Source organism: Phaethon aethereus (assembly GCF_964289735.1).
Source record: "Phaethon aethereus genome assembly, chromosome: 1".
Classification (NCBI taxonomy): domain Eukaryota; kingdom Metazoa; phylum Chordata; class Aves; order Phaethontiformes; family Phaethontidae; genus Phaethon; species Phaethon aethereus.
Genome location: NC_138575.1, coordinates 207,814,975 through 207,835,216, shown reverse-complemented (window position 1 = coordinate 207,835,216; position 20,242 = coordinate 207,814,975). Strand labels below are relative to the sequence as shown.

The 20,242-nt window shown below is 39.6% G+C and overlaps 1 protein-coding gene across 1 annotated transcript in view; it reads right to left on the bottom strand.

The window, feature by feature from the left end:
• Window positions 1-2,787: 2,787 nt before the first annotated feature.
• Window positions 2,788-20,242, bottom strand: part of TRPC6 (transient receptor potential cation channel subfamily C member 6) — a gene marked incomplete at its 3' end in the record, with an annotated part of 110,653 nt that continues 93,198 nt past the window's right edge. The window contains exons 7-12 of the mRNA XM_082014106.1: window positions 18,238-18,502; window positions 15,871-16,066; window positions 14,016-14,219; window positions 5,169-5,252; window positions 4,629-4,704; window positions 2,788-2,939 (exon numbers count right to left, since the gene is read on the bottom strand). Of these exons, the coding sequence (XP_081870232.1) occupies window positions 2,788-2,939; window positions 4,629-4,704; window positions 5,169-5,252; window positions 14,016-14,219; window positions 15,871-16,066; window positions 18,238-18,502 (977 nt within the window). The remainder of the gene's footprint in view (window positions 2,940-4,628; window positions 4,705-5,168; window positions 5,253-14,015; window positions 14,220-15,870; window positions 16,067-18,237; window positions 18,503-20,242) is intronic.

Here is a 20,242-nt window from a genome sequence, read left to right as displayed (position 1 = left end):
GTATTTTCTTCATGAAATACAATATATACATTACGATCTTACAGCTTTCAGGTAAGTCAAAATTTGGGCTTAAACAAATTCACAGTGTCCATTTTACTTCTGTAATAAAAATCTTCACTTTAAAAGTGCCTGGGTCTTAAACAGTGTTTATGTATTTCCTCACATTGGGTTTATGGAGATCGAAGATTTTACCATCATCTAGCACTAGACCGCAGATCCAAATAGTACATTACAATGACCAAAAATAAAGATTTTTGATTACTGAAAGCAAACTTTGACTGTCCTTGTTACCTCAAGTTCTGATCAACAGATTTTCCAAAGAGCTTGTCAAAGGTGGAAGGAATGCTTTGAACTGTATGGTCTCTAACGCGGTCATTCAACAGAGCTGTAGTAAGTGCTCAATGCTTCAGAAAACAAGGCCCCAAATACTCAAGCGGGAACTTAAAATCAGTGGCCAGTCCTGGCCAAGGGAGATGGTCAGGAACCATCCAGGAGCCGAAAGGCAGTCAAGTTAGCATCATGCTGCCTTCCAGCCCGAGACCACCCCAACTGCCTTTGTTTTCTACACAACGGCGGATACAGAAACCGGTGTTTCTGCCGAAGACCAGCCAGTAGGTCACCCCAGAGTCTGCAGTACCCCTGTTGATTACTGCAGGAAATACTGCAGGTTATGAGGTAACGCTTTTTCAGGATCAAAGGCGAGTTATGAAATTGGCTGTTCTGTAGCTCAGAGTTTTTCAGGCCAGCACACTGTGGTTGTTATACAAACTGCTTCACCACTTTTGAAAACCTCACTTTCCTTCACCTCCCTCAGAAGAAGCAGCCGCCTTAGGAGTTTCTAAACCCTGAGTTCATTATGCCTGAGGCCCACAGGACACGGATTGTCCCACATGCTCCATTTGTGGCTAAACTACTGGGCCAAGCAGAAGGCTGAGCCGTTCCCCCAAACCACGACAGACACCCCTGGGGCAGGCCAACCTCCACAGTGGTCTCCATTGCTCTCCAGGCAGGTCACAGCCCCTCGCCTCCACCTGTGTCCACGTGATTTCAAACTCCATTCTAATACATCCTTTCTCCCTGAAAATACACAGTGATTTCACCAACATTTTTTTTAAAAAAGGCCTATCAGTAAGTTCAGCTAGAAACTAATCTAAACCTATTTAAAAAATAACCTCCAGCATAAAAGGGAGAGGCAGAAACATTCTGATACATTCCACAGTAAATAAGTTTCACGAAGCTAATTTAAAAGCAATTACTGACAAGCCATTTTCAGCCTTGTTTCCTAAACGTACAAGGCTTTTACTGGTGTGTTATACACCTTGATGCTCCTGTTACAATTTTTCGCAGCCCTTTCACTAATTTCAAGCAAGCTTAGAGAGGTGCAGAAATCTCCAATGTAATATATGCTTCTAACAGTCACAGAATTGGTAACTGTCAGGAGAGAGAAACCCAAATTACTGTACTGAGGGAAAAATTAGATGGAATTTAGCTTGTATGTATCTGGAGAGACAGAAACCAGTTGACTGTCGTGCATGGACATATTAGCTGGCCAGTCACACAACTATCAGCCAGACATGGCATGGGGCTACCTCTTCTCCAGTTTAACAGAAGGAGACTTAGACGTATTGCAGTGGGCAGGGTAGAAGCATTGGAGGCTTCTGCTGATGACATGGGAGTGAAGATTCTTCATTGAAGGAGTCCTAGGGAATACAGCACAAAAGCTGAGCTTTCTCCAGTGGAAGAAAGGACAAGGGACCCAAATCCATAGAAGATGAGAGTTCACGAACTTTTAGAACAACGTGTTTTGTTGGTTAAAGAGAAATCTGAATAAAATTCAATGATTTAAACAAGTTTAACTGTGGGGAAACATGGTCCCCAATGTATGATGTTCCCAGAATTCAGAGAGGAGGTTTGCACCTAATATTTAAATATCTTCTACTTAAATAAACACATTACCAGCTTTACATTCAACCCCTATCCTGCAGTTTGCAAGTTTTAGATCAAGACATAAAAGCTGTAGAACTTGGAAATTCAGGAACAGATTAGAACTTCAAGGACTAATTATTTTCTATTAAAGAAGGTTTCTCAGGCCTCAGCAATAGCTTTTCAATAAACTTGGTGAAAAATATTTCTTTCTTAATGTGCTAACTCCCATTGGAACATAAATATCTTTCAGGATAATCCAGTGGTGACAGAGATAAGTAGGGAAAAGTATAACACAGTGCTCTGAGTATTCTGATGTCTACCTCTTCAAAGAAACGTTCAAATAAATTACTTTAATATCCTGCATATTTTTAAGAAAGGCAATTAGCTTTTTTTTTTTGCTAGTTGGGAATGCTTGAAAAATTAAATAGCTTTTGATATAAATATGTAAAAGCCTGGCATTTTCCTCTTTTGGTTCACTAAAATATATGTAAGAATGTCTATAAAAGGAAATTTGCAAAAATAACCAGTTAATGTAGGAAAAGTTTAGACTTCTGCTTTTAATCTTTCATGACTGGGCTTATCAAGATTCCACTGGAATTCTAAAAGAGGTAAACTGAATATTACAATGATATCAAATTAACTCTTCTTCAGCAGGTAAAGAATAAATAAGTATCTTTACTCAAGTGGTATCTCCTCCCTACCATAGACAGCAGAGGATTTGCCACTGTAGGTTTTCAATAAAGAATTGGAATGATTTCATTTCTGAATCTGTTGTAGAAATGTGAGCTAGACGTGAAAAAAAACAGAAATATGGCTTTAAGTAAATTGTTAACGTTCTGTTGCATGTCTTAAACATTTAGGTTATCTCTTGCTTTCTTCTTCCTTAGAGTCAATTGACAGTTTTTCTCCAAGTTTCCTTATAAGTTCTGCCAGATCTTCAGAATTTTGAGATTTTTCCTCAAGGAGTTCATACCGGAGACTTGAGATGTCCTGTTTAATTTCCTTCAGTTCACCTGTAACAGACATTAGAAGATCACGCTGTTAAGAAACAAAGGAAAAAACCAGCATATCCAAGTATCCCATGGTTATCATGGTTTTTCTCTGGATTTCTTTGTTGAAGCAGAAAAAGCGGATGTTCTACCGCGCATTGGTGAATGGTGACTTGGGGATAGGGATAGGGATAGGGATAGGGATAGGGATAGGGATAGGGATAGGGATAGGGATAGGGATAGGGATAGGGATAGATAGGGATAGGGATATGAAGATGCAGTTCAGCAATCAAACAAATATGAAGGAAAAAGTTTGAGAGATCACATCAGTTCACAAAACTCAAATGACCCATTAGATGGAAGCTGCTGTTCTGCTGCAAGAGAGACCAAGGAATCATAGAATCATTGTGGTTGGAAAAGACCATTGAGTCCAACTATAAATCTAGCACTCCCAAGTCCACCACTAAACGATGTCCCTAAGCACCACATCTACATGCCTTTTAAATTCCTCCAGGGATGGTGACTCAACCACTTCCCTGGGCACCCTGTTCCAATGCTTGAACAACCCTTTTGGTGAAGAAATTCTTCATAATATCCAATCTAAACCTACCCTGGCACAACTTGAGGCCGTTACCTCTTGTTACAGAATCACAGAATTATTAAGGTTGGAAAAGACCTTTAAGATCATCAAGTCCAACCATCAACCCAACAGCTTGTCCTATCGCTTGTTACTTGGGAGAAGAAACCAACACCCACCTCACTACAACCCCCTTTCAGGTAGTTGTAGAGAGTGATAAGGTCTCCTCTCAGCCTCCTCTTCTCCAGACTGAACAAGTCCAGTTCCCTCAGCCGCTTCTCATAAGACTTGTGCTCCAGACCCCTCACCAGTTTCGTTGCCCTTCTCTGGACACACTCCAGCACCTCAATGTCTTCCCTGTAGTGAGGGGCCCAAAGCTGAACACAGTATTCAAGGTGCGGCCTCGGCAGTGCTGAGTCCAGGGGCACGATCACTTCCCTGCTCCTGCTGGCCACACTATTCCTGATACAGGCCAGGACTCTGTTGGCCTTCTTGGCCACCTGGGCACACTGCTGGCTCATGTTCAGCTGGCTGTCGACCTGCACCCCCAGGTCCTTTTCTGCAGATCGTGCAGATTGTGGGTGCCCAACTCCTCCTGGACAGCAACAAGGCCTGTCACTGTCCAAAAGAGAGTGGTCCTCTCCTTTTCCTGCTGCACTAAGGGTCTTTGCAGCATCAGAGAGGTGCAAACAGAGCAGAACATTTCTGCGAAGTGCATTCACTAGCTGTTTCCAGCTAATAAATCACACAGGCTGAAGCAGGTGTATCCCCATAGATGAATCCCCAGTAAGAACACATTTCCACACAAGGGAGAATTCATACAGGAGTGCCCCAAACCAGCTGCTGCATTAAATGCAGCATCACCATGGGAAACGCATGGGCATTACGAGAAGTAGCAACATTTTTCACAAGAAGTCTTCAGATCAGTGATAGTTTCTGACTGAAGAGCACAGACAGAAAGCCACATTTCTTCCTTAACTTCAGTTTCTTGTTAATTTTACATCTTGCACTTGTAAACATGTCCAGTGGATTAAATATTTTGGAAACATTTTTTTAAGTGGCATATGTTGCCACTTTAATTAATTTGTTTTAATTCTCTGATTAGACATAAACATATAATTCATCAACATACTCACCTTCATTGACCTCATCACTTTCCTTATCTATCTGAGCTTTCAGTACATATCTTTTAATGAGACGTTTCATTATTTTCTGCAAAGAAAGAAAGTTTTCTTAGTTGGACTTTCTAGTATTGCTATGAAATTTCAAAATATGATCTCTATTACCTTCTGTCACCTTCAGACATTTCAGTGTAGGACTTGTTAGGTTAAAGAAATATAATGTAAAAATCTCTGCTTTCATCTACAGTAGATATTTAAACCTTCTGATTCTGCACATATATGACACGAAAGTCAGAAAAGTAAACACATCTTATGAATGTTATCATTCATGAAGCTTAAATTACTACTGGAGTCTATGAGAATGATTAATAAAAAGGAGAAAAAAACTCCCTCAGATTTTACTCCAAATACCTAAATCATTGCATTTCTTCCTGATATATACAAGATCTATTTTTGATTCATGTGGTTTAATATAAATTCAAAACTGTCCTCATGCTGTCAGTCTGTCAGTTCTACTTCTTCTTGATTTTTCCTTAAAAATAAACTGTTTTTTACCTGGTATTGCCTTGGAGGATTGTTTAAACTGTTTAAGTGGATTTCATCTGAGCTTCTTATACTTGATTGCTTCCTTTGACCAAGCTGAAATGGAAACATTATTTATAGTACAAAAATAAATAGAAGAACAATATGGTTAAACTACCTCATGGATATATCATATGACAGAGCGTTAACTGCTAACCTCAATTTGGGGAGTATTAAATTACTGTGGTAGCTGTGCAGAAATTAATGACAAGAGCTGAAACAAACCCTTTCAAAGTGTGATGTAGGAAAGCGAGAACTGGGAGGTTTTCTCCCTTTACTCTTCTGCTCACCTGCTCCTAAAATCCGCTCTGGGGAGACCCCACCTGGCGTCCTGCGTCCAGCTCTGGAGCCCTCAGCACAGGTAAAACATGGATCTGTTGGAGTGGGTCCAGAGGAGGCTACAAAAATGATCAGAGGAATGGAACACCTCTCCTGTGAGAACAGGCTGAGAGAGTTGGGGTTGTTCAGCCTAGAGAAGAGAAGGCTCTGGGGAGACTTAGAGGGGGTTCATAAGAAAGGTGGGGACAGACTTTTTATCAAGCCTGTTGCAATAGGATAAGGGGTAATGGTTTTTAAACTAAAAGAGGGCAGATTCAGACTAGATCTAAGGAAGAAATTTTTCACAATGCAGGTGGTGAACCACTGGCCCAGGTTGCCCAGAGAGGTGGTAGATGCCCCATCCCTGGAAACATTCCAGGTCAGGTTGGACAGGGCTCTGAGCAACCTGCTCTAGTTGAAAATGTCCCCGCTCATTGCAGCAGGGTTGGACTGGATGACCTTGAAAGGTCCCCTCTAACCCAAACTGTTCTATGATTCTATGCCCAAGGGACAAGAGCAGAGCAGCCAACCCCCCTCACTCCTCAGGTGCACATGATGGGGATCCACATCAGGAGGAAGGTAACACTGATGCGGTACAGCTTTGTAGTCAATGGATGAAGGAGGGTTAAGACAGGGTGTGGGAGAAGCCAAGGAAGAAGGAGAAGTGGCAGCATCACCCCTTTCCTTTCTTTCATAGCACTTGCCCATAGCTAATGTGACCTTCACTCCCACAAAATACATGAGGAGTTTGCTCCTCCCCTCACTTGTACTAATGGCTGAATGTAATCAGTCATGCAGTTCATGCCAGGGTCCACAAAATTATCAGCTGACATTTTTGAGTAGCATCTTCTTTACTACACGTGTTGAAAGGAAAGAACATCACTCCCCGATGAAACACCGAGGATGCAATTTGCAGGCTTCATTACCGATTTACGTATTTGAGAAGGGCTAAAGCATCACAAAATGGCGAACTGAGACTCAAGCTGAATGACTATGCTGCAGTAAGAGTGAATAGCGATTGTCAAAATTAAATGGGTGATATTACTTTAGATTGATAATGGAGCCCGTTAAATGAGAGTAGTGCAAGAAATTAAAAAAAAAGTGAAATATAAATCATGATTATCTGGATGAGGAATAAGTGGAACTGTCCCTAAAAAGTCAGTTATCTATAATTATACATGGTCCAATAAAATTTTTACTGTTTTAAAATATGGGGTGATCATTGCAGTGTCTCAGATCATGTTGGGATCGTGTTGTACCTCCAGCAAGGTTCTCTACGTTGGTTATCTCTGTGTCTTAATGCATCGAGCACCTACAGATAAGCAAAGTGGGGCACTTTGAAGCCTGGTAAGTAATATGTGGGATATGCTGGGATATAGATTGATGGGGAGGAAAGCAGGGCAGGGTTAGATGCTTACGAAGCTGTACAGGCATGTCACACATCAAGGGACCCACACCACAATGCCTGATGTTAATGAAGGCTAAAGCCTTCATGTAGCCTTTTCCCCTGCAACTGAAATCATTACAGCCTCTTGAGGTATAATGGGAACTTCGCACGGTTGAACTTTGATAATAAATGGAAGTATGAATATGGAGTATGTGATAAATGTTAACCAGATGTTAACTAGAAAATGATAAAAACATCTCAAGCAGAGAGCTTTACTGGGGCTTTGTTCTAACATACATGTACTAACACAACAGCAAAATAAAAAACATGGGAATTGTAGAGGTATAAAAAGGCTGAATAAGGCACCATGTTCAGTTGCTTAACCAGCAATGAGGACATCAATTAAAATTCTCAATTCTCTCAGCTGCTGCAGAGCTTCCTCCTTAAAATTTTTCTAGTTTTCTAAAATTCCAAACGACTTTATATTCACTTTAACAGTAAAGCAAATATGTCTTCATGAATCTGCAAACAGGGAATAATTTAAATATTTTTAAATTTTGTTTAGCATTTCATAGAATCATATAATGGTTTGTGTCGGAATTAAGTATTATGTAGTCCAACTCCCCTTCCATGGGCACGGACAGCTTTCACTAGATCAGGTTTGTACTTTGATCCTTTTTCCTGAAGAAAAGATTACACTTACTGGCAAAATACATTAATTTGCAATTAGTATAAAGTTTACACTGAATTTGAAGTTTCTTTTTGTCCTTTAGAAAGATTCACAATATACGTACTTTTAAAGATTCACAATACACGTACTTTTAATAACATTATATATCTATACAGATTATGTTTATTTGACTAAGCAAAAATAATGATCAAGATATATAGTAATATATAAATAGATATGTAAATTTTAGCTCTGACATATTAACTTGAATTTGGATGGAAATTGAATTAAAGATGTATAAAAAGGCCAAGTTATTGTTGCTTTTTCTTGCTTGAATAAAGCTACTTTAAAAGTTTTGAACATATATTAGAAAACATAAGTTTATCTAAATGTTTTAACTTAAACTATGTATCTGATTTATAATAAAAAAAGTGGCTAGTGAGTTTACATGACTGTGTAATCATTATATCTTCCAGGATTTTAGAACTAGTAACACTCTCTTGGGCCTCACCTCTACTGTTAGATTAGAGGAGACAAATACTCCTTCTGCTTTTTCAGCTCCTGGTTTCCTAATGCACAATTTTTGGAAGTAATGTAATAGAATAAGAGACGAGTAAGCTTCCTCTGCAGTGGCAGAGGAAAGCTGCCCTGGCCAAAGCTGCTCTAGGGCGTGAGCTTGGGCTTCAGCTCTGTGGCTGGTGTCTCAGCCCTTCTGGATCTCTGACTTTTTCTGCAGCTGTGACACCATTCATGCTCCTGTTTCTTATCAGTTTACATATAACCTACCGATGCATTTAATTTTATTATGCATTTTAAAATATTTATTATGTATTTTATTATGTAATTTACATGTAGTCTTTCACGCTGGTTACCAGTTTCAAATTTACGTTACCTTGGATCACCTGCAAAGTTAATCCAATGCTTAACTAAAATTGGTATTATGTGGTGAAAAGAGTTAAGTGAGACACTGCAAACTTGTAAAGCACTGTAACATCTTTATCTTAACTTGGACCCTTCAGCACTCCACATGTTTTGAACAGAATAATGTACTTTTAATTAGCTACAGACTGCGCCTTGAAAGTTGGCAGGTAAATCAGAAGTGTGAAATTTCATTAAGTCTGCTTATGTGTGACAGTAACAGGACAGAACATCTATTGTACATCGCTGAATGGCCACTTGGTGGCAGAGATTGCCACGATTTCATTTTAACTTCATATTTACACAAAATTTGTAAACTCTCTTTAAGCTTCATGCTTATGGCTTTTTCTTTTCCCAAAAATTACTACTAGAGTAAACTCAGCCTGTCACATTAACGACAGAACTAGAGTTCATGTTTTTAAGTTAATATCTATTGAAAATCCACACATGAGCAACTGATGGGACAAAATAAAAGGAAATGTAAATAAAACAATGATATAAACCCTAATAAAAAATAACTCTCCCCTGGGAGTATTGTGTGAAAGAAGACACGTAGCATACATGGACCACTGGTCTTTGAAAAAAAATCTTTTTTAAACTTGCTTCACATTTAGTTGTTCTCTAGTATTACTTAAATTTCAGTGTAATCAGAATAGTAATGTAATTAGCCGTTTTGTGTAGCACTTTGTTAACATCTGAAATCCCAGTTTTCAGAGGCAGCTGATAGAATGCCAGTAAATTGTACGTGCTTGGACCAGAAGGGACGGTTCCCAGAAAGTGACTCAGTTTGTGCTCCCAGAATCAGAGGTCACTTGTGAAAGATTCAGAAGCACCGTTTTATACTAGGAAAGTAAAAGTGAACATATTTGTTATTGTTTTAGTGGGGGTTTAAAGATATTTCAATAATTAGTTGTTCCTTATTTCTATTCTGAAGGGCCATTTTTTAAGAAAAAAGCTTAAATACATTATCTGCCACTGTCAGTTTTTAGCTCAGGAAGATGAACAAGTTCTGTGACTCTTAAACCACAAACTTTCTCATTCACAATGCAATTTTTCAATTCAGAATAAAACTCAAAGTAGGTTTCTTTAAAACTCTCCTTTTTCTTCATTTATTTCTCCCCCTTTTTGGTTTGAGTTTCTTGTTCACTTGATGTTTAAAACATCAATTCTAGCCTGAAACAGAAGAAATCTGAGTTTTAATCCACAGCCTGAAAGAAAACATCATAGCTTTTATTATTATATGTAGATATGTCTCAAGAAACTAGTTTCTGGTGTGCTACACTTTAAACACAGCTATGTAAATCGCTTGCCGTTCAGCATTGCCGGCATCCAGCTTTGTTTTCTGCCAAGGGTAATCAGGGCAGAGCTGACTCTAGGGACAGAATTTCCTCCCTTCCCATCTTAATTCTTGTCTTTACACTCACCCTGGTACTGCTGCCGTTTTTGCACCGAGAAGGTTCAGGCTCTGCAGGAGAAAGACCCACAGGCTGGGTCTGCATCACTAAACTCAGACGTGTGTTAACATTTCTGGGTATTGTAATGCAATTTCTTCTATCAGTAAACTTTTAGTGCCCTCCCAAGCAGGACTTGCACCAGAGCAACTGGCTCTCTCCCTGGGCACAGTCTGGCAACTGGAATGGTCTGGAGCCAACAGCTTGCAGCAACTCTACTTTGGGAGGAAAACTACTTGAATAGGGGTAAGCCATTCCTGAACTGCCCTCAGTGCCCAGATAAACTCCCTGACACATTTAACTCTTTAGAACAGCCACAGCCACAAAGTCTTGGGTCTGGTCTTGCCAAAGCTTTTCTTATCTTTGCACAGCTCATCGTGTTTATAGCAGCTCTTTGCACAAATAGCCCTTGCTCAGCAGTCACAGCAGCATCAAACCTGCTCAGCACAGGATGAGACCAAAGTCAAAACCTGGAAAACCTGAGAACGCCTTGAGAAGATGCCACAAAACAGCCTCAACAATAACAAATCATCAACAATGGGTCAAAATGTGTCACAAAAACATTTTAGTTACTTTTTAGAAGTGCGAAGGATGGCAGCATCTGATGGATTCAGATAAAGTCAGCTCCACAGTATGTGGCATTCCAAAAGGCAAGTAAAAATGTAATCATCTGGCAATATCAGTCACCTTGCTGGAAAAGCTGAGGAATGAATAGATGCGACTCAGCTGCTTTACATTTTTCAATGTAAAAGCTTTTTTTTTTTAAAATTGATTGGCAGATTTATAGCTCTTTGGCTGGGGAGTAAGCACATTTCATTTAGCATTAGTTATACTACAAGCTGCAGTGAGTGGAAAGCACTAATATTTGAAGACCAAAAATTAATTCAGGGTTAGGAAGAAATCTGATAAATGATGGTTGCATCCTTACATCTCTCTTTCAGAGGGACTGCTGTAACAGACAGAAAGGTTACTCTTTTATCTAGAATTGGTAATTATTACACTTTGCACCTTTCTAGCCATCTGAATTGCTAGGTTTGAATACAATTTTGGAAAGTACTGATAAAAATCCAGCCTCTTTCCTTATGGTGTAAGAATAGGATTTTTAAGAGTACCTGTTTCATGGGAACGTAAATTTCATTTTAAAAAGTCATTAAAAATAAGCTTCTAACTTACTTACGTGCTTTTCAAAGTCACAAATTAAGTGAACTAGGAAAAAAAATCCTTTGATTTGTTGTTTCTCACCATCACTCAATTTGAAGTTTATATGCATTTCCTTAAATTCATGATTTTTCCGTGATGACTATCATAGAAGCTGTAAAATCAGTTTGCATCAAGCAGCTTGATGAAAAGATTTGCAAATGTCAGGAGTCATTAAAAACAGTATCACCTCCGTTAGGTCTTAAATACATTAGGATTAGGTTTCCCAAATAAAACTGAGATCTGTGAAATGCTAGAAAAATTACCAGTAGCACACAAGAGACATCTGAAGTTAATAACAACCTTGACTTTGGTGACAGTGTTTGTAGTATCTGCGTTTTGTTTTTATAAACTATTATGAACTTAACCAGAGACAGAGGCTTGTCAGAGGCACAGTTTTTTCCCTTGTAGCTCCATTTTTTCCTTCCAGGCTTGCAACCAGTTTCTTTTCTCTTTTACTCTTCAACTGGTGACTATGATGGAAAAAGTGCTTGTCACATTGATGACAGCTGACAAATGCACGTAAATTCTTTACTACCCCCAGCCTAAGGTCTAATGACTCTTGACCACAGACTCAAGAACTCCTAACCTTGAAAAGGCCTCTGCGCAGACTATGGCCTATTTTAACAAAGACCCTGGTGCATCAAAATTTCCATAAATGACACATCTGTTTCTGCCACCATGACAAACCCACAATTTCTTTTTTTGTGTGAATGTTACCATATGCTCACCTTTCTGCTCACTACATCTCATCGGTTGTCATGTGATGTTCTTCTTCCCTAACGTGTTACAACAGTGCTAGTCTTCACGCTTCCAGTACCACCTAACACCACGTGCTATGCCACATGTTCTCCTAAAGCAATTAATTTGATGTATACCAAAACACTGCAAGAAAAACAGACTGACTATAAACTCTTTAAATAAGCCCATGAGATACAGCAAGGAATCAACTCAAGGGCTTTACTGTATTTGTCATGTGAATAAAACAGATAACAGAATGCTTTACAATAAAAGCAGGATGCATTCTCAGCAGAAGCAGAGACAGGCTACAAAGGGGGAATTTAGAAACTCTGCCCAGGCATGTGGTGGGAGAAAAGCCAAAGCTCACCTTAAGCTGACATTTGAAAGGGAAGTAAGAAGGGCTTCTACTGCTGCAATAGCAGTGTAAGGCTGAACAAGGAAAATATGGGCCTGTTGTTCAGTGGGGCAGGGGATTTAGTGACAGCGGACGCAGGTAAGGCTGAGGGACTTGATGCCTTCTTTGCCTCAGGCCTCACCAACAGTCTCTCAGGCCTCCGTGTTTAGTGAAGGGATTTGAGAAGAAGGAGAATGACTGGCTGTGGAGAAGGGTCACAGGGGTTACATGAGAGAACTTGACCCAAGCGAGTCCATTGGACCCAATGGGGTGCATCCACAGGCACCGAGAAAACAGGTGAAGTCCTTGCAAATATGCTATCATCTTTGAAAGATCACGGAGATTGGGAGAGGTCCCCAAAGGCTGGAGAAAGACATATGTCAAACCCATCTTCAAAAAAGGCCAAAAATTAAGATCTGGGCAACAACAGGCCACTCAAGCTCACTTTGGTAACTACAAAATAATGGACTGAGTCCTCCTGGAGCACATTTCTGGCCACACGGAAGAGCAGACAGTGACTGGGAACAGTAAGTGTGGGTTTATGAAGAGTAAAACCTGTCTGACCATCCAGATGGCCTTCTGAGATAAAATGACTGGATTTGCAGATGAGGGGAGAGCTGGAGATGTCATCTAGCTTGACTTTAGCAAGGGTTTTAACACTGTATCCTGGATCATTCTTATACCCACATTTAGGATGTTACTGCCTGGATGGGTGGAGAACTAGATGGGCAAAATCCTGTCAGGATGGTTGTGCTCAGAGAGTAGTACAGGGGTCTTGTCCTGGGACTTGCCCTTCTAAACATCTTTTTCAATGACCGGGTGTCAGAACTGTTGGAGCGCACTCCTGTGAAGTTTGCAGACAAAGCAAAATTTGGGGGTGGGGGGGAGCTGATAGGCTTGAGGACGGGGATGCGATCCAGGAGGACAGGAACCCTGTGAATTTCACTAAGGACAAATGGGAAGGAATAACTCTTTCAACAACACAGGCTGGGGACTGCCTGGCTGGGGAGCAGCTCTGCAGAAAAGGACCTGGGGGACTTGAGGGAAAATGAGGAAGATGTTAAAAAACTGCTGCAAGTTCAGCAGGGGGTCATGAGGATTTGGGGCTGGAGCACTTGCCCTGTGAAGAGGCACTGGGGAATCTGGGCTAGTTCAGCCTGAAGCAGAGATGGCTTCAGGCATACCTAACAGGAGCCCCCAGTGCGTACGGGGAGGTCACTGAAGAGAAGGAGCTAGGCTCCTCACAGTACTGCAGGACCGGAGGATGAGAGACAATGGACAAATTCAAACAAGAGGTAGAAGAAGCAACTTTTTCCCCATGAGGGACAGTCAGGCAGTGGCACATGCTGCCAAGAGAGGTTGTGTAGTCTCCATCCTTGGAGCTTTTCAAGACCTGACTGGATGAAGCCCTGAGCAACCTGACCTGACCTCAGAGTTGACTCTGTTGTGAGAAGGAGGTTGGACCAGAGATCTCCTGAAGTCCTTCCCAGCCTGAATTATTCTCTGATTCTGTGACAAGAAGCAGGAAGAACTGTAAATTTACAATGGTATTTTTGGACTTTACTGATTACAGATGTAGACAAATATTTATATTAAAAAAATAAGCACGAATTTCAGCCTGTACGTAGTCATTAACTTCAGTGTAGACTAAGTATGTTGGGAAATTAATCAGAAAAACCTATCAAAAAGAAAAATGAAGTTAAAATTGGTTTTATCTTTTAAAATCAGCAGTCAGTATACATACCTTGTTCATCTCTGCATCTTCCTGAAAGTTTTTCTTTTGGCACATAAATGGTTTAGAGATCCATTTTTTGATTCTGAGTAGGAGATACAGCAAAGATTTTGGGCTTGGCACTAAGTTGAAGGGTACTGGAAGAGTTCTCCCTTCTTCAAAGTAAGAAAACCAAAGTTTAGCCCTTGCAAATTTCCATTCTACATCAGCATCATCCTGTAAAACAGAAACACAGCTGTTAATGCACTGTTAATACTACCTTTACTACTAAAGATGCTCTAGCTAAACTTTATGGGTGTTTTGAATGTAATTGGCTGAAGTTAATCTCAAACAGATCAAGAACTTGTTTATAATCTGTGGAAACCAAATTTCAATGAATGGAACTGTTCTTATTAGTCCATTTAAAATAATGCAACTACAGAAGAACAAAGTGGATTTGATTTAGACATTGGTTACGCCAGAGTGAGTGCTAGTAGTCTGCAATGCAGGATTACAAAGACAGACCTCTTTGGTGCCTGTTGTAAACACACTGATAAGAACGAAAGCTCTGACTTAAAAGCACACAATACAATGCCCAATTTAGAGCTTCATGGCAACACTCAAAATTCTTCTGTTAGGGCTTGACTAAGTAGTCACTTGCAACACTGTCATGCTCAGTAAATAAAATGGAAAACCCCTATGTTCACATAACAATAATATAAATCTCTCAATGAGACTATCAGCTTTGATTTCTTATTTTATTGGTCTCTTCTGTTGCAATTAGTCTATTATCTTTTTTGTGAAAAAGACATAGTATCAGAATTTGAAATGAAAATTTTAGTCTATTACTTTAAACATGAAGTTAAAAAAGATTAGGTGATTCTTACCTAATTCCTTCCACTTGCTGGAATATGAGATTAAATCAGGTATGCTATCACCACCACGGTTTATGTTTATCATTTACGATAGCCAAAACACTCTATTTCTCCCTGCAAAGTTCAAGAGGGTTTTCTGCAGAAAGGACTGATGTCATGTTCAAGGACATGACTCAATATTGCTGTAGCTGTTTTTAGCTGTTTGTACCCAGCCACCATATTTTTTTATAATAGCCTGGTTTTTATTGCTCTGAACCTGATAGTTTGTTCTGTGGCCTCCTGAGTCAGAAGGATCTGAACCTCTCTAGAGAATGTGTATTGCTCTTGCTCAAGCTGGACAACACTAGAGCCCCAAACCACAGATCAGAACCTGGGACCAGAGAGGTGTCAAACAACCCGAGTCTGGTGCTTTGTGGCAAGGGCATTATCTCGGAAAGCTTGGGATGGATCCTGGAGATCTGCTTCCTTTTTTTCTAAACAATTATAATGATTTAGCCCTTTGTTTTCCATAGCATGCAAAAGTACATGTTTATTTTCAGTAGCTCTGCTGATTACTTTGTCAAGTAAAGTGTTGTTCGCTGCAGAGGACTAGAGTAACTGTTTAAATAAAAGAAGAAAACAGCATGTTATAGACTTGCTTGCAAGGTCAAGGCATAGGAACAAGAACATCCTTGCAGCAAGAGGGACACTACTCAAACAATAACTACAAAGGAGGCAAATGAAAGATTCACAAAGTTACACAATGTAGCCCATCTCCTTCAGGAACATAACACCGTTCAACAGCAGTTTCTTAGTCCAGTCTAGTTCTTACTATTGCAAGCACATGCAGCTGGGTAATTTCCAGGTATTTTATAAAAAAAAAGTACAGTGGAATTAATATTTTCTCCTAATTCCAAAAGCCTATGTGTAATTTTTCTTAAATAAGATGTCAACAAGAAAGATTTTCCAGGACATTTAGATAATTAACTATAAGAGTAAATGTGGTGATATTTCACCATAAACAGAATTTTTACCTCAATTTCCTGGAATGAACTGTTGATCATTGCAATAAGCATGTTCAGTAAGACAATGACCATGGTAACATTATAGACTCCATAAAGGACATAACCAATGTTTTCAATAAATTTGTGTTTATAATTGATGACAACTGATTTAACTTCCGAGAGTCCAAATATAGCCCAGAACAATGTCTTGAAACTTTCTTCAACACTAAAAGGAGAAATTGAACATATGCATAAGTTACTGAAGAAAAGCTGTATATTCTTATTGTATAAATTGTCAGTTACCATTTTTATACTGTGCACAAATTTTTCCATTATCATAATGTAGAACCTTACCATAGTGCTATTACAGAGAACAAGTAGACTGTCTAATTTCATAGGTACAGGCTGTTTCACAAGATAAGATTCCTAATATTTAGGACTGACAACAAAACTGTCTGATTCAGTTTAGTAATTATATATACAGCCTCAAAAGAATATTACAATGATTCACTTGTTAACTACTTTAAACTACATGCTACGTGCTTGCCAGTAATGTGAATGTAAAGACCAAAAATAATTAACCTGTAAATACTTTATTTTAATTGCACCATTAGTTCACTTAGTATGAATTATTTCAGCATTAATATGACTACCGTTCTGAAATTGTGAAGACAGGATGTTTGACTCTTAATCAGCTTATATATATACACACAAACATAAGTCCAAAGCTCTGAAGACCTTTTCCTGTCTATCTCCACCTGTTTTAAGACATATTTTCCCTTGCTTTGATGAAGAGATCTCAGTTGCCCATATCCAAAAATGCAGTAGCATTGAAAAGCACATTTTAGATTTTATTGTGTTATTGTTAAGAAAAAAAATTAGAAGCAACTTGTAATCTTCAGTGGTAAATTTACTTCTCCGCTTATAATATTTTACTAGTATTCCATCTGTGAGTTGTAGTTTTAGGTACTTTATCTATAATGTGAACTAATAATAATAAAAAAGCAGTAACAAAATTTTCCCTCTTGGCCAAGTTTGCTCCCTGGCTGAGTATGCTTCATAACAGCTATAGCCTGAATATCATGACAGCCAGAAATTAAGTGGGAAAGGGCTGCAGAGCATGGAAAAGAATGAGCTTCCACTCGAGTGATTTATCTTAACTTCACAGCTACAAATGAGACGCATGACAAATGTATACCAAATAACTCCTGACAGACAGAGTAAATTCAGAATTGCTCTTCTTATGGTGGAAGAAGAAAAAAAGAACAGCTAAAGAAATAAAGAGTTTAAAAAAAAAAGGGAATATATTTTCTCCTCTCAAGATGGAATACGTTATTGCCACTGGAAACTATTGAGAGCCAGAGCTTGAAACAGGGATTAGATTTTTTTTTTTTTTTTTGACTAGTAAGAATATACAGAGTTGTCTGAATTAAGTAACGAGTACTTTATAATGTGTACCATGCGGTAGTGATTAGCCTGCTTCAATTACAGATGACAGCAGCAGCTGATGGACGAACCCGCCGTGCTCCCACGTGCTGCAGGGAGCTGCTACGCTGCGCTCTGAAACGCTGGTGTTGACCACCCTTGCAGGCAGGACGCGGTCCTGCAGGCCCAGGGTCTGCCCCAGCCTGTGCCCCGAAATCCTGGAACAACAGATTGTTGTTGCCCTGCTATTTGCCTTGTTCTCTCTTCGCAGGAACCTGAACTCCACCATCTCATGGCCAGCCAAGGTTGTTCCCAGCTTTCACATAACCAACCAGTTCTTCCTTGTTGTAAAAGTTGGGTGCCACAAAGCTCCTCTCCGCATCAGCTCCTTGATCACCTGTGTCAGGAAACGACTGGCAATGACCTCTAGAAACCTCCTGGATTGCTTGTGCCCTGCTGTGTTGTCCCTCCAGCAGGTTATCAGGGTGGTTAAAAACCCCTATGAGGACCAGGGCCTGCAAGTGTGAGGCTTCCTCCAGTTGTGTGAAGAAGGTTTCATCTTCCTGATCAGGCATTCCATAGCGGACATCCACTACAACATCACCCACGTTGGTCTGCCCTCTAATCCTGACCTATAAAGTCTTGCTGTCTCATCATGTATCCCTAGGCAGAGGTACAGGCACTCCTGCTGCTCTCTCATGTGAAGGGCAACTAATCTCGCATTCCCAGCCTGTCTTTCCCGATTTATTGTGTTTTATTATGTATTGTTGGGATCAAGAGTTCATCCTCTGATTGCAAATATATCCTTTCAGCACCAGAACAAGAGAAAAAATTACTACTTAATCCAAGACAAAGAAATTTTTAAGAGATGTAAACCTTATAAAAAAATTAGTAAACAATACATACAATGCAAGCAACCGACTTTCCGTAAAAATAGCCCACAATCTTTACAGTTTAATCAGTTTTACTTACGTTGTGAATGCTTCATTTTGTTTTGCCCCCAGATAGTAGGAATAGAGATTAAACATGCCTATCATGAAAGCCACAAACACCATGATAAATATCACCATGAACTTGAAGATGTCTTTCACAGTTCTGCCAAGTGATATCTGCAGTGGTCCAAAGCTTTCATTAGCTGGTAAAATATACGCAATCCTGGAGAAACTTAATACTACCGCAATTGCATACAGGCCTTCAGATATGATCTGAGGATCGGACGGATCCCAGTTTATTCTGGCTAGAAATAAAAGATGAGAATTTCTGTCAGTATTTCACAGTCCACCTTAGGCTGTTCACTGAAGTAGTCTCTTTTGGTGAGTAACAATGAACCAGTGTAAACTGGAATTAAGTGCAATGGTGCTATGCAAATTTGGAACAGATAAGATGCAGTCCTCATGGGTTTTTTTCCTTTATTGTACATTGCATCATGACTTTTCAGCAATTTTCACTTGCAGAAAAATTCTAAGATTTTGTGGCCTTAAAGTAAGGAGCAGTTACTTTCCACCCTTTCAAACTTAAAAAATAAATACACAGAAAATCTACTTTCTCACTGACAGCAGTGAATACTTAGTTATTAACTTGGGCTTCCATGTGACAAATACGACTGCTCAAATAGAGCCAGTAGTGGTTGTCCACTACATCACAGTGCTCAGTAAATGTCTTACATGAAGATGCTGCTAGAAATAAAAGTGAAAGAAAGGAATATACTTGGTTAAGACTGAAACACAAGTGGGGTATTATTTTATCTACTATGCTAGGGTTCAGGAAGCATTTTATTTTTTTACTACTGTTTTACCCTCTTCTTTTTACACCTTCATCAGAAGTGTAATTTTTAATTAGAAGAAACCATGAATAGGATTCAGTATGAGATTGAGTCATCTGCTGACAGCTATCCAAATGGGAGGTACAGTCGGTGCAGCCTAGTGAGCGCTTGGGGCTGGATTCAGACACCTGAACAAAGACATCCATTAACCATTTGAGATGCCCAGGGTATCCAAGACATTTGTACAGATCTGTGGGAGGTTGTTTTGGAGTAGCACCTTGGCAATTCAAATGGCACTAGTCACTCATGCTTGGCCAACTGAATTGAGCCAGGTAGCGCTAAAACCGTTTCACAGCTCCAATGACTGTATTGATTAGGTCTCCAATGATTATAAAGGTGGGCTGTAAGATCACTGAAGTACCTTTTTGGGAGTTGAATTAGAGAGATTATTAGAGAATTTAAGTAAAATTCAGCTTACAGGATCAGGTGATGAGAAATGAATAAAGCAAATTAGAAATGTGATTTATTTGAGCTGTTTTGATGAGGGGATCTGGAATCATTAAATGCCATCCACAACTCCAAAAATGTGAGAACAATAATGTTTCTCTACTCTTTCTATTTACTCCACCTTTTTACTCATAGTGAAATGTTAATGGCCCCTTCCTGGCATACAACAAACACCCATTTCCAGAAGCTTTTCACTTCCTAGATGAAGATTAAGGCATCTTCCCCTGAGGTTGGGAGGCTTAAATTCAGTTCACTGTTGTGCTTCAGGCAAAGAGAAGAGATTAGTCTAGGATGGGTTTCCTACATCCCACGAGAGAGAGTGTCTGTTAATACAACTGGCAGGGGTCGCCCAGAGAGGTGGTAGATGCCCCATCCCTGGCAACATTCAAGGTCAGGTTGGACGGGGCTCTGAGCAACCTGGTCTAGTTGAAGATGTCTGTGCTCCTTGTAGGGGGGCTGGGCTAGATGACCTTTAAAAGTCCTTCCAACCCAAAGTATTTTATGACTCTATGAATATATCCATACCCAGTGATGTTGAGCATTATTCAAAACGTCCTTACATGCAGCAGAAAATTGTATTTTTCAAGGAACTTACTGCCCTGCCATTATTCATGTATCATGACACAGTAAAGAATGACTCTGGTTTTAGGCATAACAAGGCTGTTATCACATATTCATTGCCTTGTTAGCTGCTGTGTTTTTCTTGTT